Source organism: Larimichthys crocea, chromosome VIII, assembly GCF_000972845.2.
Source record: "Larimichthys crocea isolate SSNF chromosome VIII, L_crocea_2.0, whole genome shotgun sequence".
NCBI classification, from domain to species: Eukaryota; Metazoa; Chordata; class Actinopteri; family Sciaenidae; genus Larimichthys; species Larimichthys crocea.
The window spans coordinates 15613199-15636148 of record NC_040018.1 but is presented as its reverse complement, the minus strand read 5'-3'; the positions used below and the strand labels follow the sequence as shown (position 1 = coordinate 15636148).

The 22950-nt window shown below is 40.8% G+C and overlaps 4 protein-coding genes across 5 annotated transcripts; 3 read left to right on the top strand and 1 right to left on the bottom strand.

Moving 5' to 3' along the window:
* The first annotated feature begins 90 nt into the window (after nt 1-90).
* On the top strand, nt 91-3599 carry cenpn (centromere protein N). The gene is made up of 10 exons (XM_010741716.3): nt 91-396; nt 613-658; nt 756-815; nt 1079-1152; nt 1261-1434; nt 1545-1646; nt 2390-2444; nt 2585-2694; nt 2855-2978; nt 3280-3599. Exons 1-10 carry the CDS (start codon nt 226-228, stop codon nt 3399-3401), a joined length of 1038 nt encoding a protein of 345 aa, XP_010740018.3. The 5' UTR covers nt 91-225; the 3' UTR covers nt 3402-3599.
* A 2147-nt stretch (nt 3600-5746) lies between these two features.
* On the top strand, nt 5747-12862 carry atmin (ATM interactor). Its single transcript, XM_010741705.3, has 4 exons — nt 5747-6132; nt 8149-8274; nt 8557-8756; nt 8866-12862. Exons 1-4 carry the CDS (start codon nt 5845-5847, stop codon nt 10640-10642), a joined length of 2391 nt encoding a protein of 796 aa, XP_010740007.1. The 5' UTR covers nt 5747-5844; the 3' UTR covers nt 10643-12862.
* Nucleotides 12863-13550: 688 nt separating this feature from the next.
* cviiih16orf46 (chromosome VIII C16orf46 homolog) lies at nt 13551-15289 on the bottom strand. Of its 2 annotated transcripts, none has more exons than XM_019254298.2 (3): nt 15044-15289; nt 14688-14936; nt 13551-14412 (listed from the first exon to the last, which is right to left on the bottom strand). In XM_019254298.2, the coding sequence occupies exons 2-3, from the start codon at nt 14895-14897 to the stop codon at nt 13582-13584; spliced, it is 1041 nt and encodes a 346-aa protein (XP_019109843.2). In that variant the 5' UTR covers nt 14898-14936; nt 15044-15289; the 3' UTR covers nt 13551-13581. The 2 variants fall into 2 exon arrangements, with proteins under 2 accessions (XP_019109843.2, XP_010739994.3); XM_010741692.3 differs by having other exon boundaries at nt 14694-14936; nt 15044-15286.
* A 300-nt stretch (nt 15290-15589) lies between these two features.
* Nucleotides 15590-20361, top strand: LOC104927861 (protein phosphatase 1 regulatory subunit 3E). The gene has a single exon (XM_019254336.2). The coding sequence runs from the start codon at nt 15982-15984 to the stop codon at nt 16903-16905; it is 924 nt and encodes a 307-aa protein (XP_019109881.1). The 5' UTR covers nt 15590-15981; the 3' UTR covers nt 16906-20361.
* Nucleotides 20362-22950: the final 2589 nt, after the last annotated feature.

Sequence of the window (22950 nt, the reverse complement as noted above, 5' to 3'; positions counted from 1 at the left end):
GAATACTTGTAGTACTACCACTCCAACACAACAGGGGGCGCTGCGGTGAGCGCGTGCAGCTTTCTGCTGACAGCTGATTGGTCAATTCGTGTTCTCTTCTTGGCGGCGGTTTGTTTGGAAGTGTTTTTCGGCTGTGCTGCTGCTGCCACGGAGCCAACGTTTGAAAATCAAAGTTAAAAACTATCCCCAAAACTAAAGTAGATATCGATAACTCTCTGAGGAAGAATGGACGACTCTACGAGACGCTTACTGCAGCGGCTCATAAGACGGATACCGGCTCAGATGTTGAAAACAACGTTGGACAAATGGGGCCGTTTGACTGCGGCGCAGAAGCAGTCCATGGATTTTACTGAACCGAAATGTGCGTTCACGGAAAGACTGTTGGACATTTGCGAGGTATGTGGGTCTCTGTCTTACATATAAGCTGGTGTGTGAGTTAAACACACGTTGTAAAAAAACAGATCAGTCGATTTAAAGCACGTTCTTTATCGAGATGCCTGCTGAATGCACCGTGAAATCTGTGTTTGTGCAACACGTTTCAATAGTAAGTGGATTTAGTTAGCCTTGGGGTGTGTTTATCATGTATTTAAACCCTGTTTGTTTACTTTACAGGAAAATGGGTGGACATGGAAACACATCACAGAACTCGAGATGACATGTAAATCAAGTGTTACTAATTGTTTTCTTACTTGGATTCAAGTAACGCCAAGGAAATAATGTTTGTCATGTCGCTTTGGTGTTGTTGTGTCTGTCAGATGTCATCGACAATCCAAACCAGGGAATGTGGTATGCCTTCCAGCTCATGGACCCTGAAGGTTTGTTCAAACTTGGAGGGCTAAAATCTACAGCTACTGATGGGATCAGACCGTTTTTCTTCTTTCACATTTTTCTGGTTGAAAGTATTGTAACTTTAATTAGTCATATAACGTCCTGGAGTATGAATCATCATGTTTTCTTTTTAAAGCAAAACATTTCTAGAAAACTGTATGGTAATGTCACATGTATTCTTTACCTGTGTATGGGATGGAATACATTTTATCTGTGATTTTTATTAATGTATGATTTTCTGTGTTTGCAGATGATGCTCACTCCGTAGAGCTGACACACTTCAAGGAACAATTTAAATCTCACCTCAGTGAGCTTGCGAGACCTGTAAGCCAGATATTCCTCCTCACACACGTCTTACACATGAATCTTACTAATTTTATGGCCGTCTATGTGTGCCTCCAATAAAAGCCTCCATTTCACTTTTCATTCAAGGTGTCCGTCAAAATGAAGAAGCACGCAGATGAAGCCATATGGATTCGGATCGCATGGGGGGACAGCTTCTCTCGACCCAACCACCAAAAACCCACATATGTTGTTCACCATCTTCAGACCCCTTATGTCTTTGTGACCAGCCTAACTTCAAAGCAAAAGCCTCTTTTGTCCCAGGTCAGGAATTAGTCTTATATGTAATCCATGACATTGTTTGTACAGTTGCCAGGTAGCTGCTTTTTCTGTCTTTCCATTCCCCCCCCTAAGAGAGTGATGTACTTTTTCAGGCCTTGGTCCTGTCCACCAGACACCAAGCTATTAAAGACGCCAGCCTCAGTGGACGGAAACTCGGTGCCATTAGGGACCTTCTGATGAGGCAATATCAACAGGTAGGCATATTGTGATTACACCAGAAAAAGCCTGTATCGTCACATTCCCATGTTATCTTTTTTTATCTCTTATCTTTAACCACACCAACCGTACTCTGCATGCCCTGCTTTTCCTACTTTAAACATTTCTGATGAGCATTGGGCATTTATAATTATCTGTCACTAAACTCTGAAAAATGTTCATTTATTGCTCACCCTTTATGCACCTTAATTACACATAACTTTTCCTTTTTGTACGGGAGTAGCAGCTCGATTTATCTGATGACACAAACATCGTCAACTATGCAAAGCTTCACATGTTGCAATCCCCCATGTTTGTCATTAAAGTATTATTGTGTTGAAGATATTACTGTATATCTATAGTTAACGTCAATTATGTTGCAGAACTATTTCCTGGTCCAAGTTTGACTTTTGCATATAAATCTCTTGTATGTGTATGACATGTTTTGATTTAGATAATAAAGCTTAAGTAGAGGTTTGTTGTAATCTTACTAGTTGTCTGACTGGTTAAAAACAGACAGAATTTTGTAAGTCATTACAGAACCGTCACTTGGCGTGGTCAAATAACATCAAGAAAGTATCTTTGACTACTCCAGGTCACAGTGTGTTTGACTTTAAGCTAGGTGTAAACTCATTACAACCCTTTATGTCTAACTGTGAGTAGATGGATTGAATATTGACCTGAAGCATATTGTGGTTATAATGTGCGTTCTTTTAATAAAATAATTTATTTTTGTTTCTAGGTGTTTCCCACCAGTTATCCCAGCCCTCTTGCAGAAAGGAACGAAACTGTCTCAAGTATGTGTTTTTTTGTTTTTTTTTTCAATTCATTTTAACTGACTGAAGGTAGTTAAATATGTTACATATGATTTGTTGTTTAATTAAATGTATTTTAGTGCATTAGGTTTTTATTCATTTGGCTTTGTTTGTGTTTCCAGACCCACAGATAGAAAAAGAACAAGCTAAGTCTGCAGAAAACAGACTTCAGATGGCCTGTGAGGCCTTTGGTGATGGGATGTTACCTCAACTACAGTCTTCAGTTTATAAGGTACCCTGGGGCATTGTTGTGTTTTGGAAATACTAGTCAGTGAATATCAAAATCAAAGAAACATAGGTCATAACTTGCTGTCTAATTCTAGCAGTCCAGATAGTTCAGTCTGACTCTGCTGTAATCATCTCAATTCTGTTTTGTGTTCATCTTTCCTCAGCTGGAGACGAAGTTCAAAGACCACACCAACAAGACCATGACAGAGCGGGAGGAGCCCTTCAGATGTGTTGTCAAGTTTGCAAGCACCAACCTCCTGGAGTCACTCAGACACTGTGCATCGTCAGGTATCAAGATTTTGTTAGCCGCAACCATTAAAGAAACTTTTTGTGTTTTTAGAAGATAATGATATTTACATTGTAACTCAGTAAAACAGTAAACAGCCTTTGAATGTGTCATACAACTGTCAATTCCATAAATGACCACAAGAGGGCATGTACACTCTTTATACATCCATGAAATATCCCTACTGTAATACTCTGACATTACCTATCATGGTCAGTGCGATGTGAGAGTTGTTTTCTAAAAATCTGTTCCTGAACTGTTGATTAATCTAATTTAATGCCTTTTTTTATATATATTTTATAGGAATTGCCTCCACACCAGTCACACCTCTGCTATCATCTATTCCCCTAAAAGGAAGGAATTATTTTATCATCAAAGACAATGGCCCTGGTCCCTCCTCACAAACACGCCAAACACAGAACTGATGGGTGACAGACTCTTAATTTAAAGGACTACCTATGATTTGCTTTTATCATTCTCATTGATTTCCTTGTTAACGTGACTCTTGAAGATTTACGGCTCCTTGGGTTAATATTCCCTTTATGTGCTTCTAGTTGCAAATACTGTTTGCAATAGATAATTGTCATTTTTTTTAATCTTTTGTTGGTGTATAAGTGACCAAATCTTACTGCCCTCAAATGCTTATATATGTCCAAACTGAATATAAAAGTAATTTTTAATATTCTTGACTTTTGTAACTTGTGTCCTTTTCATGTCACTTCTCCCTAGACACCAGTTATCCTTCATCTTTTTTCAGTATTTTTAGCAGCCAAATTCTGACAAAGTTTCAAGTGGTGTGGAGAACTGGGCAGTTTGCATTTAGAGTCCTTGTCCTGTTCTTGTTCTCCTGTCTGTGCACAAACTAAGGATAGGTTCACATTTGTTCAGTCTGCCAGAAAACAATAATCACCTCATGTATGCTGAAAGAGTTATTGTTTCCTCCTCTCCATACTGACAGTGAATAGATCCCTTACTAACACATCTACACTGTAACAGACAGGGTACAAAATACACAGTCTGTCTGTGTCTGTCTTCACTAATATTAATTCCAAAGTCTAGCCAAAGCTAATATGAGCCTCCAGCAGTCAGAGTTAGCCAAATGAAGTGGGTATCTTCCAAAGTTACAGTCTGTGTAGTCTAAAACTCGCTCTTTCCCACGCACTATGGCTCATTCACAGATTATCCTGTAGACCTGTGATACCACCCAAAATCAGAACAAAAACAAAACAGAATTTAATTTCAATTTTCAGTTCAATTATAATATTCATAGCATAGAAGCACTTTGTGATCCTCTCTGTGTTGGCAGAGAGAAAAGGCTGTTATCTGGATGGATGTGATCCTTAATAATTCTCCTAGCCTTATTTTTGCTGTGTCTGGTATAGTTGTCTTTTAAGCAGGGTAAAGTACCTGTTGTACATTTAGCAATACAAACCACACAGTAACTTTAATGGATCCCCTAAATTCATTGTAATGAAGACGTGTGGGACAGTTCATGGTGGTAAAATGATGTCATGGCAACACAGCTTATAAATTACATACATATACTGCAATAACAATATATCTGTGATAGCTTGGCCAATATTTTGGTGAAACTCTCCTAAACTAGAACCCAGATACAACCCCACAATAGTCTGTGTATAGTTCAAACAATTAATCTCTTAAAGGTTCTCTCTGAGATGAAACATGGTGATTACCCAACACTTTATGTTTCAGTAACAAGAAATATAGAGCTTCTTAATACACTTTTCAGATTAAACCATTCACAGTATATGTGATGTCACACGGAGGTTTCTGAAGAGCTGCTTTGAAACTCAAAATCTGGCTCTGGCCAACTGGATTGTCCTGCCGGGCCGAGTGACTCCTGGGTGCTCAAATAAGCTACCTGTAATGGCACCCACCTGTCTGATTTAAAGCAGCCACACTGTTAATTATGCACAACTTTAAGACTTAATATAATTTACATTTATACATTTATATCAGTACAGTCATGAACAAGAAAATTAGCTATAGAGACCAAAACCATTTTTGTACCAGGCTCTAAACATGTTTGTTTCGGCTGTGAAGTTGGACATTTAATATGGTTGCTTATGGATCGAGGAACTGCAGTTTTTGGCACTTCCACATAGGCTTCATTTCAGTTGCCGCTTGTTTAAAACACATGTTGTGTATATGCTACAGCTATACTTTTTAAAAAACACCCTACCCATATACCAGCATTTACAATAATACAGGTACTACTCGGAAAGTTAGAATATCGTATAAAAGTTGTTTTATTCAGGCAATTCAACAGTAAAGGTGAAACCAATACATTGTATACAATAATACAGGTACTATTTGAGACAGCACTCTGAGCAGTCTTCGCCATGATTGTGAATTCTTCTAAATCAAACAAGACACAGACTTTTTAAAGGCTTGGGACCCTTTTGCGGGTGTTTTGGATTACTTACCTGATTAGTGTGTGACACTTTGAGAGTACAATACTGAAGCTTTTCACAGTATTCTAATTTTCTGAGTTTTTGAATTTGAGGTTTTGTGAAGCTGCAAGTCCTAATCAAAGCAAAATCAAAACAAATAGAAGCTTGAAATATCTCACTTTGCATGTAATGAGTCTATAAAATGTTTTGGTTTCACCTTTTTTATGTTGAATTGCCTGAATAAATCAACTTTTACACGATATTCTAATTTTCCGAGTAGTACCTGTAGAATGGAAAATCAATCACAGTAATTTCAACTTTATTTTGAAAAGCGGAAATAGTACAGTTAAACCGGATCTGACGTAGGCTTAGCCGCCCTAGACGTCCTCTTGGTGGAAGGTGGCCAAGCAGCCTTTCAGGCAAATCTGAGGGACGTTATGCCACAGTTCATTCAATGCTGCTGCTGCTGGGGCTCTCTGCGAAACACAGAATGGACTGTCAACACAGAAACATGACTGCCTGTGCCACGGCCAGGGCGACTCACAGAGATAACGCTGCTACAGACAGTCCAACATGCCACGAAGAGTCTCTGTCGCAGTCACGGGAAATAATCAAACCCAGCATCACGGAGCTGACCAAAGAAGTGAGGACCAACATCCTCTGCACCGTGAAAGGATGTGGCAAGATTCTCCCCAACACACCTGCGCTGAACATGCATCTGGTGAAGTCCCACAGAGTAAAGGTGAACCTGCTTTGTTTTCACACACGGCGTGTTTATGCAACTGCGATGCTAACTTGGCTAACTCCGGATCGTGAAAACACTCCGTCATAAAAACAGAAAAAAAAAAAAAAAAAACCGCAAGTCATCCGTAACAACTTGGTCTTAGCTAACACACAACAGTCCCGCTGAGCAATCACGACGTTATAGTGAACGTTTAGTTAAAAGTTCACTTAGTTTTTTTTTTTTTTTTGTGCGAGTAAAGCTCAGTAACATTTATCTAGCAGCTACGAGCTAAGTTATCCGTTTAACTTGGCGAGCTAGCTGCAGTGTAACGAGCTACTTATGTCATCAATTAATGATTCGGATCGCACGTGACGATGAATCCACCTCCAGCTCCAGCCTTCACATCCAGTCTGCTGTTGTTTTGTAGGCAGAGATGTTAGTATCTCATTGTGGCTGCGCTGGTATGTGATAAGCGTCCAATCACCACTATTGATTGATTGTCTGATCCTCACAGTCTCCTACCAAATACTAAACAGTCACCAAAGTGGAGGCGATCAACGCTACTCTACACCCTGGTTCTTATGTCCTTTGCTGAACTGGGCTTTTTTTTTTTTCGTGGGAGGCAGTAACTCCCTGTTTTCCCCCTCCATGAATGAAGTTCTTTGCTGGGAAAAAGGGCTGCCTTTTGTCCTGCAATAGACTAAGCTCTTTGTTTGTAATAGGTGAATGTGAGAATTTAAATGAGCTCTTAGAAGTAGTTTATGTGGCCCGGCTAGAGGAGTTGGTTGTTCTACCGTATACATTTTAAGGTGCAAAGTTGCCTAAGCAGTACTTGCGTGAACACTTTTTTTTAAGGAGCTACAGGGAACTACTGTACTCAAAAACAGACTCCGGTCACTTTGAGAGTAGGAGCAGATTTAAATACTGTGTTTTGATTTGTTGTTTTTTTCTATTGTGCAGCCACACTTGCATCACAGATTGGTGCCCTTAAGGCGAGTCTGCAGCTATGTGAAACTACTGTCAGCAGTGGTAATGATATTCTGGCTGACATGATGAAGTTCTTAGACGTCGGAATAGCTTACTCTCTGCTGCTTGGTCTGCATTATTCATGAGGGCGGACTGCACGAATGAGGCATCATGTAAGACACCATATTATCTGCGTATTCTGCATCCACTTGATCGCTGCTGTAGCTCGACTGCATCATTGCACAGCGGTAATGTATCTGCTGATCACTGCTTTCTACTGGTCATGAAGACTGATGCGTTTCATTCGGACTTGTTTGCTCAGCCCAGTTGAGGCTCCTTTCATAAGTATAATGTGACTTCCTATGCGTCTTCCTATCCATATCACTTACCTTCATCAGCAGTGAGGAGGAGCAGAATTGGACTATTACCCATTGTACAGTTAAAAGGAGGTGGACTGACCCTAGTGGAGCAAAAGACCCTAGTAGTAAAGATGTTGAATCTGGACTTGCTCCTTCTTTTGGCCTACAGCTACTGATGACAAATACTGTCTTGACATGAGTCAGACTTCAGCCTACGACCAGATGATGTAGCTGAAGCCAACTGTCAGAACATTCATTGTTAGCAAATGTCTGTTTATGCTCGGTAAGTCCTTATGTTAGGCCGCAGGGTTTTTGTCAGTTTTAGCTGTTTTGTTCCCTCCAGTGTTACAGCGGATGGAGGTGACCTTGACCACTGGAAGGCTGCCGTATTAATGACTGTTACGGAGCGTGATGATTTTGTTTTCTCTATACAGAGTGCATTCAGTGTTTTCTGTGATAACTAAGATATTCATTAACGTTATACAGTATATACAATGTACTGACAGCTGCTTTAGCGAGTTTGCCTTGGGACTCAAAGAGGAGCAATCTGTTAAATCCCATCGACTGCCAGACTAATTACTTTCTTTTTCTGTTATGTAAAGCAGAGCCTGCTGCAGTAGGCACTGACTAATAATAACACCTTTTAAATATGAGTACTAGTAATATGATACAATACATCTCTGCCTTGTCCTCTGTCTGTGACCCTCAGGATGATATGGTCAATCCCACGGTCAGAAAGGACATGAAGGGCTCTCAGAAGCTTTACTGCTGCCCCATTGAGGGTTGTCCCAGGGGGCCAAACAGACCCTTCTCCCAGTTCTCCCTGGTTAAACAAGTAAGTCTTTTCTCCAAACATCTTTAATCTTATCCATGTGATCAGTGGTATAAAATGATGATACCTCCAAATTTCTTATTAAGTACGAAATATGTTCCAAAAATCTTTTTTTACAGGAATTATGTTGCTGTGAGTTTATCTGTTTATCTATTAATTGACGCTTGTTTGCATGATTCTTTTGCCCACTTGTAATAATAATATACTAGACAAAAAGATCCCTGTCTCAAACTCAAAGTGTAAAGCAGTTGTATGTAATATATTCTTTGATCTGTGTCTTTGTAGCACTTCATGAAGATGCACGCAGAAAAGAAACACAAGTGCTTCAAGTGCAACAATGGCTACAGTACCGAGTGGGACCTAAAGAGGCACATAGAAGACTGTGGGAAGACCTACCACTGTACATGTGGCTGCCCATATGCTAGCAGGGCTGCACTACTCTCACACATCTACAGGACAGGTCACGAGATCCCTACAGAACACAGGCATGTACATGTATAGCCCAGAAGAGGGTTTTTTTATTGAAATGTTTGCTTTATCTTTGCCTAAAGTGAATTTTGATTGCCTTTCTCTGTCTGTTTTGTTTCTTAACAGAATTCCTCCAGTAAAAAAGAGAAAGATGGAGAAACTTTTAAGTGGTTCTGAAAAGGTTAAGGCCAGTGAGGTAACCTGTCACATCCTGTCCACTAGTAAAGAGCTGACCGAGACTGCTCTCCCTTCTGATACAGCTGTTCATATCCCAGACGTGGTGAATCTGAACTCCAACCCCCGCAAGAACCTCCAGAAGTTGCTCTTACCAAAGCCCAAGATGGCTCTTGTAAGTGTTCCTGTGATGCAGCTTGCCCACCTGCCTGTCCTTCTCCCGTCTACAGAAAGTGGGGCTCTGAGGTCTGTAGTGCTTGCAGTGGACAGCCAAGGCTCGGTCAGCACCCTTCATCTCCTGCCACAAGCCACAGGAGCTGTGGTACCCCAGCTTGATGCTAAGAGTTTGGGTTTCAAGGATAGCATGCCTACCTCCCGCTCTAGCTTGGGACCCATTAGCACAGGGGTGCAGGTCAGTCTGGACCCTGAAAGCACAGAAGACTCAGCCAGCAGCCTGGCAGGACCACGGGGAAGAAGCACATCCACCACCATTCAAACGGACAAGTCATACTTGTCAAAAATGCCCACAGGAGTCGGAATTGGGGAGGGAATAGGCTTGTGCTCTGTGGGTGAGTCCTCAGTGTCATCCTGCTCTCAGACGGACATCAGTGTGAGTGCCCAAGTCCTCCTGCCAGTCAGTGTTGAAACCCAGACGTTCTCCTCTCGGGCCAAAGCCACATCCTCTATTGGAGCTCAGACAGACAGCCAGTGCATGAGCCAAATTTCTTGCTCCTCCTCCTCATCTGTGCCCCCATACAAAACTAGGCAGACACAGACATACTTTGCCATGCCACAATCAGAGGAGAAGGCCCAGGATCAGACTATCATGTGCTCTGACCTATTTGGCAGTGTCTCCACCCAGACAGCTCTGGACATGGACGACCCCCTCACCGCTGCAGGAAGTAGTATATATGAGGACTCGAAGTCAGCAGGTGGTATGTGTTTTGGGGTGCAGACAGATGAGCTCAACTCAAACAACATGGCAGACAACCAGACCCAAACAATGACCTTATTCAGTGACCTAGAAAATATTCTGTCCGACAGCATGTCAGGCCACCAAGTGCTCACTGAGGCCTCTGCAGGCTGTGGGTCAGGTCTGGGCTCTGTTCAAGAGCAACACAATGGAATTGACTTTGACTTTGAAGAGTTTCTTAATGCTGTGCACATCCAGACGCAGACAGAGGAGAGTGAGCTGGGAGGACTGGGTGGTGACACACCACTGGAGTCTCTGGACATCCAGACCCAAACAGACTTCCTCCTGATGGATGAACTGGACCAAAGTGAGGGACCAAGTCGAACTCAAGCCAGCGACCTGGAGCTATTTGACACTCAAACTCAGACAGACCTGAATTTCCTGCTGAACGCTGGAAGCCACATGCCCCTGAGCAGCATCCTGCGCCACTCAAGCTTTTCTATGAGCACCGAGTCCTCAGATACAGAAACACAGACTGATCTCCCTTCATTTGCCACTGGTCTTTCTGCTCAGACCCCTGTTTGTCAGGGCGAGCATGCAAGGCTGCTGAACAGCACCGAGACACAGACTGTGACTAGTCAGGCAGAAGGCCTGGGACACCTCTTTCTGACAAGCAACGAAACACAAACTGTCATGGATGACTTCTTGTCAGCAGATCTGGCGTGGAATATGGAGTCCCATTTCAGCTCTGTGGAAACGCAGACATGCGAGGAGCTTTGTGCTCTCTTTCAGCACCCTGAGAAACCCAACAGCTGAAGCCCTCATCATGAAGCTAGCCAAGCTTTTGCAGTACAGCTTTCTCATGTCTGCTTCTCCCCATGAGAGGAATCAGTCTACACTGTCCTCCGGTGGACCACAGTCTTAGCACTAAGAAGTCTGCGAAAATATCTTTGAACATTCCACTGGAGACATCATGTCCAGGTATATATCCTGACAGCTCCGCTGCACTTTATTAGCTCAACGGGCATGAATTATCAATTCCTGTGACAGTTTACATATTTATTTGCACATAAAGTAACATATTGTACGTGTCTTGTCCGAAATTCCAGTTTACTTACTATATCTCAGTGTATAACCACTGTGACTGGTTTTCACTGTTTGGTCTTACTAGCAGTTTAAAACTCAAAGACTCAACTTTAAAACTCAACTTAACATTTTGTTAATGTTAGATCTGAGCTTAAAAGGGATGACATCTTTAGCTGTGCGCGCATCAAGAAAAGGCTTATAAAATTATGAGCCCGTATGACAGCTTTCAGATATGCATACACTGCATGAAACTGATTTCATCTCAGCTTAACAGCAAACAACAACGTGCATTAAGTTTAAGTATGTTCGTAAATGTGCATGAAGCCTTTACTTGGTCAGCAGCACAGAAGCATAAAATATGTATTCTTGGCTTGAGCGTCTGATGTTGCCTTGTCAGGGGCAGCACAACTATAAACACTGAATTATATCCTGCAAGCTTTGCAGCCAGTGGAAAACTTTGAGACCAGTGAGAACCTATAAGCTTTATGTTTTCCAAAATAAAACCCCACAAAGCCTTCAACAATGAACAAGGCATTACTCAACGGCATTAAGAAGGATTTCTGAACATACCGTTACTCATACAATTGTGGCACAAGTAAAAATGAAATGTTTGTCTCGTCGAGTTGTTGCACACTTATTTCTTTTAAATGTAAATTGTGAAGTATGATCTTGTGTAAACAATTTTTTGTGTCCGGGCCTCTATAGCTAAGCAGTCAGTTCTGAGTCAGTAAGCAGACTAGGCTGTCATTATCTTTGACTTATTCATTAGCTGGGTGTAAGTGTATACAGTAGCAGTACTCAGTGCTGAAGTGATCCAGTAATGTTACTGTACAGAAACACGTAGTGGATTAGAACAAGGATTAGCATAGAGTTATTGTACACATTCACTACCTGATTTTGACTGAAAGGAGTCCCGTTCAATATCTTTGGTTAAAATCATCAGATTTTCCACCCTTAACAGTTAGACACCGTATTTTTATTTATTTTTTTCTCTTCTCCAAACAACTAAACGTCATGTTTTGATTATATTTTTCATTATACTGTTGCACTGAGTTACCTCATAAAGCCACAGGCACCACATGCAGACTAAGTTCTAAGTCTGAGGAACCTAGAGCTATCTGCCTGATTATCCGTTTGTTTTGTTACGTTGGTGCCTTAACACAAGTATTTAGCTCAATTCTGTTCCACACAATTTGCTGCTTTCTGATCATTAATATAATTATACTACGATATGTTTTGGAAAATTAACAAACACTGAAAAATTGTCAGAATCCTTTCAGTCTTTGCTTTGCATGTTTAATCCATCCTGTGTTTGTGCTTTCTGTCGCATGAACTATTAGAATGTCCCTAATCGTTCTCCATAGTTTCTATGGAAATATTTCTGTTCTGTCACATGAAAATAATGCTATGCAGCATTTAATTTAAGAGGATTTGTTTGTCGTCAGCTCAATATTTTTATGGAAGGATGGTTAATGCTGTTACAGTTTATAGATGTTTGTAGAAACCGAAGAATGTACAGAACACGACACTGTGCCCAAGGATAACATGCTCTATTTTTTTTGCACCACATCCAAACAGAATAAGGATGATTTCCCTCTGTTGATATAGATTTTGACACTCACATAAAATTTCAGCATTTCTTGTACTGAGTTTAGTACTTCTAGTTTGTGGTTCTTGAATTTAAATAGAGCATAGCGGCTCCCTGCTGATTTAGTGGGACATGCTTTGCTTTAAACAGAACTATATGTAGAAGCCTTGTCAGTCTCAAGTGTCAGTTACAGTGCTTTATTTTCTCTCTGCTGGGAGTGCATGCAGATATTTCTCCCAGCATAAAATATTTGTTTTAGCACAATTTGAGTTTCTGTTGCCTATATGTGTAGATTTAATGGTTGCCTTGATACATGTTGACGCTACACTACAGATGTTCTTAATAAACTGCTGGAAAGTGTATATTGTGTTCCTCGTTACTTGCAGAACAGAAACAAAGAAAAATGGCTCACAAGGTTTCATTTCTGATGCATTTACATCTTGCTAAATATAGACATGCTCATTTCCAGCTTGTGTTCGAAATAGCAACTCTTTTTACAAATTACTTTTAAGTAAGCATTTTATTATACATGCATACTCAAGTGAGACATGTTTTGTATAATTAAACACTGCAGTTCTTTTCACTACAGGACAACAACCTCACTAAGCACACTATTTTTATTTACAGGACAGCCAAACAACAAAGTAAAAAAAAGATCCTCAAAGTTGTCAACAATGACACACATGCTGTGTACATACTGTGCTTAGGCCTCTCGGCTTATTGCTGTACATTACATAACCCAGTTCCCCATTCACAATTTTTTAGGAATCATCTAATGACTGATAAAACTAAAGTTATATACAGTTAAATTTGACAGGGCAGATACAGTAGTTTGGCAACAGTTCTCATAGTGACAGACTACAGTGCAACACAGAGCTGTGGTTGAACTTAGTAGAAAGCACGAGGCAGCCACGCTGCTATGCTTCTTATGAGGTAGTCACACCGTTGCTAGGTAACTAGAACAGCTGAAAATGCACTTGTGGGAATGAAATAAAGGCCTGAATGCCAGATTGAAGTGAATCTGAGAGTTTAAAAACATTGCAAACATCATCAGTCATGATAAATGTTTATTACATAGCTCTCACACAGCTTGACACCACACAGTCTTACTGGGGCGCAGACGGGCCTGTGCACCTGCTGCAGGGCTCGAGTAAAGGTCCTGTGTGATGTTCTTGCCCATTGGGAAGTTAGTGTTGAGTGCTGTGTCACGTTTGGAAGACAGAGGCACTTGATACTTTTTGGGGATAGAAACACTTACAGAAGAAAACAAGTGTGGGTTATGCTGACATGTCAGCTTGGAGGTCAGGCCTGCAGGAGAAGTGGGAAGCTCTGAGTTGGCGACAGTGTCCACTTTTTTTCCTCTCGTACTGCTCATCTTATCGAACATGAAACACTGTTCCTCTATTGTTTCCCCTTCTGGAACCTTCTTGCCACTGACTCTCTGAGGACTCAGGTGTGGTGATTTAATCGGTGGTAAAAAGGTAAAGTTTTTAATAGGAACCACTGAATTACTGGGCCTATGGCTGTGTTTCTGAAGCTTAGTGGGCCTGTTCTGCAAAGGAGTCACTCTTAGGGTCACTTCCTCCTCTATCCTTTCCTCCAGTAAGGCACTTGATGTTTTCTGCAGTGCATCGAGGACGTCTCTCTGCAGAGCTGCCACAGCTGTGTTATTCCAGGATCCTAAATGCTGGTTAAACGCCATGGATTTCTTCACGTTGTTACGCGAGACTCCCATGCGAGACTCGCAGCGATTTTCTGCATTGTTGGTTGAGATGTCTGCATTTGGGATTGTTGGGTCAACAGACAAGAGGGTCTGCTTTTCAAACTCTTTATTCTTTGGTTTCTTGTGTGTTTCTGTCTTCTGAGTCAAAAGTATGCAGCTCAGTGGAGCAACTCTGGCCCAACCTTGGACCTGTTTTAAAATGAAATATGATGTTAAAGCAATCCTTTAAAAAGATTATTTATTATTACACTTATTGTGCCATGGCAAGATTCAAATTAAAGTAAGGTAATAAGACAAAATGTTATATAGATAAGGGTAATATCAACAGGTGGGTATATAATTAATTAGATTAAATAATTTCCCCACTGAATCCAGACTGTGACAGAGGACGCTTGTGCAAAGGTAACATTAAGTAAATCAGACAAAAGCAGGCAGTAAAAAGGTTTGCAGCAAGAAGATCTTACACTTACAGCTTCATCCCAGCCAGAGTAACAATGATCCTCATATGGCTCCAGTTCTTTCAAGAAGTCTTCCTCACTGATGTCCAGAAGGGCTTCAACATGTCTCCTGTCGGCTGTCCTGTCACGCTGCTCCCCAGCTGTGTCCTCCTGTGTTGAAGACTCCCGGTCTGATCCATTCACAGCTGTGTGCTCCTCTTTTTTTAAGGTCGCCATTATGGAGTTAAGGTCAAGCTGGCGACTTTATGATGACATCTAAAAAAAAAATAATAATAATAAAAAGATGCGAGAAAACAAACTACTTTGTTGACTTCTTTGAGTCGAGTCATGCAAACGTTTTAATTTGAAACAAACAAACTCACTAAACGGAAGCAGTGTGAATCTCTGTAGCATGTTTTAAAGGCTTTGTATCCTCCTCCAAAACACCATCCACACAGAGGCTGCTTTTCTCTCCGGTCGACACGGTTTTCCCCAAACACAAGTGTGTGAATGCCTTTAGAGACGAGCTCAACGCCGTCGTCATAGCAACCCGTAGGTTGCACCGGGAGGCCGTGACGTAGAGGAAAGAGGCGGGCTGGATGCGTTACTGCCACGGCTGAGTGATTACTGCTCTATTATGCAATGCACGGTAATCCGGTGATAAACATTCAAATGTAAAATGTAGAATATATATACATTATATAGAATAGAATAGAATAGAATAGAATAGAATAGAATAGAATAGAGATGATGAGACGGAACTGTTGCCATGAATAAGCATATGTTATCGCAGTAAATGCCCCAAATTCAATTAAAATGTGCTTGTGTGTATATTTGTTTTCTATGTGCTATAACGCTGTAATAATGTCATGGTAAAAAAAAAAAAAAAGTGTTAACCGCTTATAACTCGTGAAGGAGGAAGGAAACCATTTTGGTTAAGTGCAACGTTCAGTTCTGCACGTACAGCTCCGCGCGGGTTCACGTCAGCTGTGAGCGGACACTGTATGTTCACCACATGAATATGAAAATGGAGAAGTAGGACGATGGCTGCGAAGAGTTAACAGTGTTTTCTTTTTATTCTTTTTGTATTGAGCAGACAGTTGGATTTGTTCTTTGCATCGTTTAAATAAATTGATCGATTTGCAGGAGCAAACTGCATTTTGCTGGCGCACATCTCCGTTTATTGGCCCAAAGCTGGACAGTGTCACTTCTGACGCAGCCGGACCACCTATCCGAGAGCGGGGTACTGACACCTGACTGCTCCATCTCACACGCCGGTCTTTGCCACTTGGGCTCTGCAGTGCTGGATCTGCTGCGTTTTATGGAAGAGGAGCCTTCGCATACTATCGTGGTCATGCTGCCCCCAAAGAACTGCCTGCCCAGGAACTACAGCTGCATAGCCGGACTGTTCGGAAGTCTGGCAGCGGCGAACCCGAGGCTTGAAGATGGGGAAGATTTGGACAGGATGAACGGTACTTGTGAGCCCATCGAGAGCCCCGTGGTGGATGAGAGACCGCGGGGCAGAGAGGTCTTCCTAAAGCCTCCACAGAGTCCAAATCTGCGTCGGAGGTGCAAGTCGCTGCCCACACCTACCGAGAGAGCAAAGTTAGAGATCTCCCGCAGCAGAAGTCCAACCATTCAGAAAAAGGTCCGCTTCGCCGACTCCCTGGGCCTGGAGCTCATTTCAGTGAAGCACTTCGATGATACGGATGAGCCAGAGGTGCCAGAGCGCATACTGGCAAAACTACCCAAAGGACCCTTCAACCTTAACAGCCTGGAAACTAAATTCCCACGCCCCCCTTCGCAGTCTTTGTTCATGGAGTTGCAGTTCACCAACCCAGGAACTCTACCCGGCTTTGAGCAGAAAGTGAGGGAGGTGAAAGTCATGTTGGAGAGCGTTGAGGCAGACGAATTCAGCCTGTCCGGGTTTGTGCGCGTCTTGAATCTGGCTTTCGAAAAGAGCGTCTTTTTGCGGTATTCTCTAAATAACTGGATAACATTTATGGACAGTTTGGCGTTATATGTTCCGAGCTCCAGCGACGGTGTCACCGATAAGTTCCGCTTCAAGATAGTCATGCCCACCTACCTCGACAGCGGAGGCACTTTGCAGTTTGCAATTAAATACTGTGTCGGCGGGGAAGAGTACTGGGACAATAATAATGGGAACAACTACAAAGTGAGGCGCCACCGGTTCAAGATGTCCCCACCGCGGGAGTGGGAGAATGGATGGATTCACTTTATCTGAGCTCTGCGTAATTTGCGCGTAACTGATCCCCGAGTACCTTAATTGAGACTGTAGCCTGTTAAACATGATTTTTTTTCTGCCATTGTCAACTACACACATGCTGTCCCACAATAATCCAAATATTTGGTTACAGATTAAGTGTACTGTTTGAGCCCCTGATGGGTGCCTGGTGTGGGATGCTGTACGGCTTGGTGCCCTTTGGGAGGGCATGTTCATGTTATGTAATGTAGAAACACGTGCAACGGAAAACGTGCCGGGCAATGCCGGCTTCAGGCATCAGTGCCTCACTGAGATGCTGTGAAATTATTTGGTAGTGTGGGAATGTTTAAGTTAGCAGTTTTGCACGTGTGCAAAAAACGTTGATTTATGGGATGCAGAAAGCAACACGTTTGGCTGATAGTGATGCCAAGCGAATCTATTGTAGCATACTCCTCAAGTGGTCTCCTGCAGGCTGGTGGAGGGGGAAACATACACACGTCATACTGAGATGACAGACTGAAATATGTGGCAGGTTTTTTCATTCAAAAAAATATCAATGTTTAATTTCCCACTGTTGTGAAAGAATGCCTTATTATAATCTATGTGGGACATTGGGCATTGAATTCCGTACAGTATTTTCTTCATTAGGCATGAATGCAAAGCATCAATATGCTTATACTTATACTTAAAATAAGACCCACAGGCACCGATTGAACTAGTTAATGTCCATACACCTCTAGGCTTCCGATCCTTGGACATAAACCTGCCTTTTAGCCATATATTTCAATGCCCATTGTATATTTTGTGCTGCATTAATGTAAAAAAACAGTATTTTGCTATATTCAAAAATCAATAGGGCCTCATCAAAGTCTAAAGACAATGAACTCTAGAAATCAGTTTTCTCTAGGGAACAAATGTCCCAAAATTATAACGGCATCATGCATATTCCATCAAACCATAAAGGCTATGTTTCTAAAGAATGGACTTCAACACTCTCATGCTGTACTGTGACAGAAAGGTTTTTTGTTTCTCAATGAACAGCATGGTTGTTATCAACCCCAAGGAAAAATAAAGTTAGTAACCGTTTGCAAGGTTCAATTTACCTCAGATTACTTCAGGTTGATCATTATAAGACAGATGATATTTTCACAGTAATTCTTTTTTAACAGATAGAGAAAAGTATTATTGTACATTTCGATTTAAAACACAATGTTTAGTCATTTCTTGTGTTCTTAATTACACTGTGAAACTCCTGTTTTTCATAGGGCGGTGTTGTCTGTTGACAGAGTAGCTATTACACTGTGTTTAACCAGTTTCTATCCTCAGTCACCAGTGTGCAAACGTAGTGTTGCTCTTTACACCACACATGACCAAAGTGGTTTGAACCACCTGACATTTCCACCCTTAGATGACAAACTGTTGTCTGATTGCTTCATCTCTGTACCACAAGCCTTGATTGATGTTATATCTGGCCTCTCCACACAGCAGCTAATGTTACATCCATAGGCCTTGTATTAATTCACTGGCGAGTAGTCTTCCAAACCCGCTCCTCTTCTATTTGTGGTCACGTGTTTAGTTATTATACAAACAGATTTGCATGTCACAGGCAAGACTTTACGTAAATCAAATATTCATCAGGTGTTTTTTGTTTGTATAATATTATTAGTGTTTGTTGACATGCAGAAAGTTGAGACTCCAGTTCATAAAGTAGAGAAATAATAGACAGGGGGCTTTTGATTCCAGTGCTCTGACTGTAATCTGAACATTACTTTACCTTTTGTTTACATCATCATGGCCTCAAAGGGAAGCTTTCCATTTAATAGGCCATCAGGTTGGAATGTAGATAAAGACTATTCCTGTAACCACTTAGGTTTTGGAGCAGCTCCACTGTGAATCCATCAGCAATGTTTGTCTCTAAATCTGAACATAGTTTGTGTTGAACTCAGAATAGAACTTTTGCTAAATGGTGAGATGGCCGACACTGAATTGACATTTACTTCTTCTTTTTTTTTGTTTGCTTGTTTTACTACTTTTACCTTCATCATGTTCAGAGCTGCATTTCTGTCACCTGTTTATTTACTTACACTGTGAATTTTAAGGGTCTGGCCATGGCAGAGCTTACTGTGTGTTATATTGTTAACTCTCTGGCATATTGTCTGCTTTGGTCTGTGCAAATCTTGTTCATGCTGTGCAGTACAGAAACTACTTTACTACTGATGTGAATACAGAGAGATGCATCAATACCAATCAGTCACTGCCAAAGCAGATTGCGTTTTTTGACTAGATTTGCTCTGTTTATTCAAGAATGGATTGGGATTGTGTGACACAACTGACCATCTGAATATGAGGCTTTTTCCATCTTCTATTACACACAATTGGTGTTATTGGTGCATCCCTGACATAAAGAAAAGGAAGGGCTTCTGGTCTGTTTAGATTTTCAGCTCAATGTATACGTAACATTTTGCATCAGAACTCAAAGATATATACTGTAGATGTGTATGTATGTATGTGTTACTGCTTCATATTGAATGTCTTCCTATTACTGTTTCTATGTTGTGTGTATTTTGACGCATCTTAAAAGCAGAATTGAGAGATGTGGATGGTAAAAGTTTGTTATCCTGTAAAGTTAGGAGATAAGATGAGCCCAAACTTAATTCCTAAAGCACACTTACTTTTAGATTTAATAATTAAGTCTTTCTTCAAGATCCTCTAAAATAAGGCTGCTAGTTAAATTACCACTAACCGTAATCATTTGTCTCAAAATGATGTTGAATGATATATGAGTGAGACATTGCAGAATTTTCCCTGAAATGTACAACCATGCAAGGGTGCTTCTGAATGCAATGAATATATTGGAAACCCCCTGTGCACAATTATAGGTGGAGACTGCCTTACTGAAAAGGCATGAAGCAAAGCTGGAAGAAAGCAAGTGCTTGTTTGTCAAGAAATGATGTGATTGCAAATGGATGGAAAAATGTGGACTGAAACATGCAGCAAAGGCACGAGATGCACTTTGGCGTTTGATAACTTTTATTATGAGCGACTTATGATTGTAGCAGACGGAATCAAAGCAGGTTTAATGCACTGTGAGTGAGAATAAGGGAAGAGGCAGGGTTGCAAGTTACTATGTATGAAAGCTTCTCCTGTGAATAGCTACTAACCAAGATGTTTTCCATGCTTTCTCCTATTTTACTCCTTATTTCTGTCACTGTGGGAAGCCTAATTCACTTCTGTCTTATTTATAACCATTGTATGGCACTGGATTTTTTTGGGTTTGTAAATTCTATGCAGCCCCCTTTGTGTTGTAACATCTGCAGTCCTATGACTGTGTTAATCTGTACTGTGTCTTTTTTTCTCTTTTTGCAGTGAATGTTATTCATCTTTGCATGACAGCTGTAACATACCTTTATTTTTATGTTTGGTTTTTAATGTAACTTATATTTTGTTAAAACAGTGGTTAATAAAGGCATTTATGATGAAAATAAGATACTCTGGCAGTACTTTAAGATCAAAATCAGACAAATTTACCTCTTTATTTAATCACTCCCTGCGCATTGTGTGAACACTAACACAATCTGTTGTATAATGCATCACATCTTTTAGACTTCACAGTTTTTATCATTATAATATAAAATAGTACTATTGTACTGTGTACTGTGATATATGTATGCAGTGTGTGACTGCAGAGCTGTTCATGTGCGTGTCCCCGATGTGTCGGACCATTAGGTCAGCTGAGAATCTCATTTTCAAAAGGCTGCAGCTGGTTCCCATTCACAAAGCGGCACACTGCAGTGGGATGTCGCCATCACCATTGAAGACATGGCTGCGGACATGTCCTTGAATTGATTACAGCCTGACACCACGCCCCCTTCTATCCATGGAAGGGAGGGGTTGGAGCCTGAAGCAGGAAGAAGTGGAGGAGAGGCGAGTAAAGACACAATAAGCAGAGTATAAAAGAACCCAATAAACCTAATGATAACAGCGTATGTTCAACCTTTGACCAAAGGTTAATGTGGCTATTTAAACTATAGACGTGCAGCTGCTTGTTTAGCTTTACTCTAATCAGCTGAGACTAATATAAAGACCAAACTATTATTTAAAATTCTACCAACCATATTAGATTTAATCATTATAAAACATTCCCCAACCTTGCACATTACATTACATACACGAAGCATGCTCATGTACACAGTATATCCTCATATCTAAGATGCATCTGTTATTAGAGGTATAGTTCTATTTGGATCAGATGCTTTCTGTGCTGTTTATATTATAATATAATGATTAACAAATATGAAAACACAATTGATCTATAATTTCTTTACTTCTAACAATCAAACTAGCTTTCTATCTTAATAGCATGAGTAATTATCATAGAGGAAATAATAAGCCAACTAGCAAGCAATTAAATAAGGCCACAGTCTCTAGAGCCCATCAACATCGCCTCCAACTATTTCATTATAGAAATTAAATGGCTGATAATAGTTCTTCATTGTGCTATGTTCTTGACTGATGGAAAGTAAAGTCTGATACTGGAGGTTCTGTATTTTTAAAGCTGTCAGAACTAACTGAGTGTGCTGCATTTAAAGCTTTGTCTGGAGACGTGCAGTAGGTACATGTTGTACAGGTACATACTGTGTTTGGGGGGGGGGGCTTCTGTGTCAGATTAGGAACATGATCCTGCCTAATCTCTATGTAAACTTGAAGGCAGTGATGATTGAGCAGTGTTGGCCCACAAACAGAGGAAGTTGAGTTCAACTTTGCTTACTTATACTTGTGTTGGAGGCATCTTGACAGTTTGTAGCTGCTCTGCATTCAGCATTTCAGCAACTAGTCAGCATGAATCCATATGGCCAGTCAATTAAAACCTTCTGTGAGATTCCAATTTAATTCTATGATTAGAGCTACTCAGCAGCTTGTTAAAGTAGAAAATCACTTAATTCCCCCGAATCATGATAAAGGGGAAATAGAAATATTAAGACATGCACAGTTTGATTTGACTGCAGTCTTGCCTGGATTTTATTTGACTATTTGTAGGATACATTTGACACATAAACATACACATTACATAAACACAAATCAACCATTTTACAGCAAAATTAACCTTTGGCATGAGTGTGTCTCCAATCACACCATATCAGCAAAGTGCATGTGTTGTATGCTTGTCTGGGTGTGGTGGTGATCAGAAAGCATTATCATGCTGTGTAACAGCTGCTTATATAACTGCTGTGTTCATGCAGTGATGACGTTGTGATTGTTCTCGCCCTCTGGCATCTGGCATTATGAGACTACAACCACAGAGTCATTTCCATCCTACCTGCGTAGCTTCTCTCACTATAAAGTGCGTCCTACGTCTCAAGTAACGTGGCCAAGCCAATGGACTTGAATAGGTTTCATGATTTCAGGTTAAATAATTCATATGAGGCATTCAGGGAAATGCTCTGCCACAAGATTAATCCTGACTCAGCAGCAGCCAGGTCTGGAGTGTAGGGTACAGCCATAACCTCTTCTCTGGTGCTGGACCTGAATAATTAATTGGCTAAATGATCTTGCACAACTTTGGAAAATTCATTCTGTTGTTTTAAAGTTTGTTCTCAGATAGCTAACCATGGTGGCTCCCTTATTCATGTTGCTTTCCCCAAAATCTCTTTTTAAAACTGAAAATTTCTTTTCTCCTTTGCCCACCAACTCCTTTTTTTTCTGACTCATATCATTGTTTTGCTTCACTTTTTGTTTTCAATATACATTTTCTTAATTTTATTAGTTCAGTAGATTCTGGGCCTAGATCTGATGAAGCCAACAGAACCACATCATCTGTAAAAAGCAGAGATCTGAGGCTCCCAAACCGGACATCCTCCTCACCCTGGTGCACTTTAAGATCCCATCCATGAATATCACAAACACAGTCAGACACAAGGGTAAATCTCATATAGATACATTCAAATATGTTCTCACCCTCTTCAAGTTTTAATTTTTATATATTTTATCTCATATAAATTGTGTCTTATTCTGGAATCGATTAAAACTTTTATGAAAGCACATATGAACCCAACCACCAGGGAAAGT

Bases quoted from the DNA above. Each gene is read 5' to 3' on its own strand.
- cenpn (XM_010741716.3), top strand. From the start codon at position 226: ATGGACGACTCTACGAGACGCTTACTGCAGCGGCTCATAAGACGGATA. The intron at 397-612 runs GTATGTGGGTCT...TTTACTTTACAG, and splicing joins GACTGTTGGACATTTGCGAG to GAAAATGGGTGGACATGGAA. The intron at 2,695-2,854 runs GTACCCTGGGGC...ATCTTTCCTCAG, and splicing joins TACAGTCTTCAGTTTATAAG to CTGGAGACGAAGTTCAAAGA.
- atmin (XM_010741705.3), top strand. From the start codon at position 5,845: ATGCTGCTGCTGCTGGGGCTCTCTGCGAAACACAGAATGGACTGTCAA. The intron at 8,275-8,556 runs GTAAGTCTTTTC...GTGTCTTTGTAG, and splicing joins AGTTCTCCCTGGTTAAACAA to CACTTCATGAAGATGCACGC. The intron at 8,757-8,865 runs GCATGTACATGT...GTTTCTTAACAG, and splicing joins GAGATCCCTACAGAACACAG to AATTCCTCCAGTAAAAAAGA.
- cviiih16orf46 (XM_019254298.2), bottom strand. From the start codon at position 14,897: ATGGCGACCTTAAAAAAAGAGGAGCACACAGCTGTGAATGGATCAGAC. The intron at 14,413-14,687 runs GTAAGATCTTCT...ATTTTAAAACAG, and splicing joins GCTGGGATGAAGCTGTAAGT to GTCCAAGGTTGGGCCAGAGT.
- LOC104927861 (XM_019254336.2), top strand. From the start codon at position 15,982: ATGGAAGAGGAGCCTTCGCATACTATCGTGGTCATGCTGCCCCCAAAG.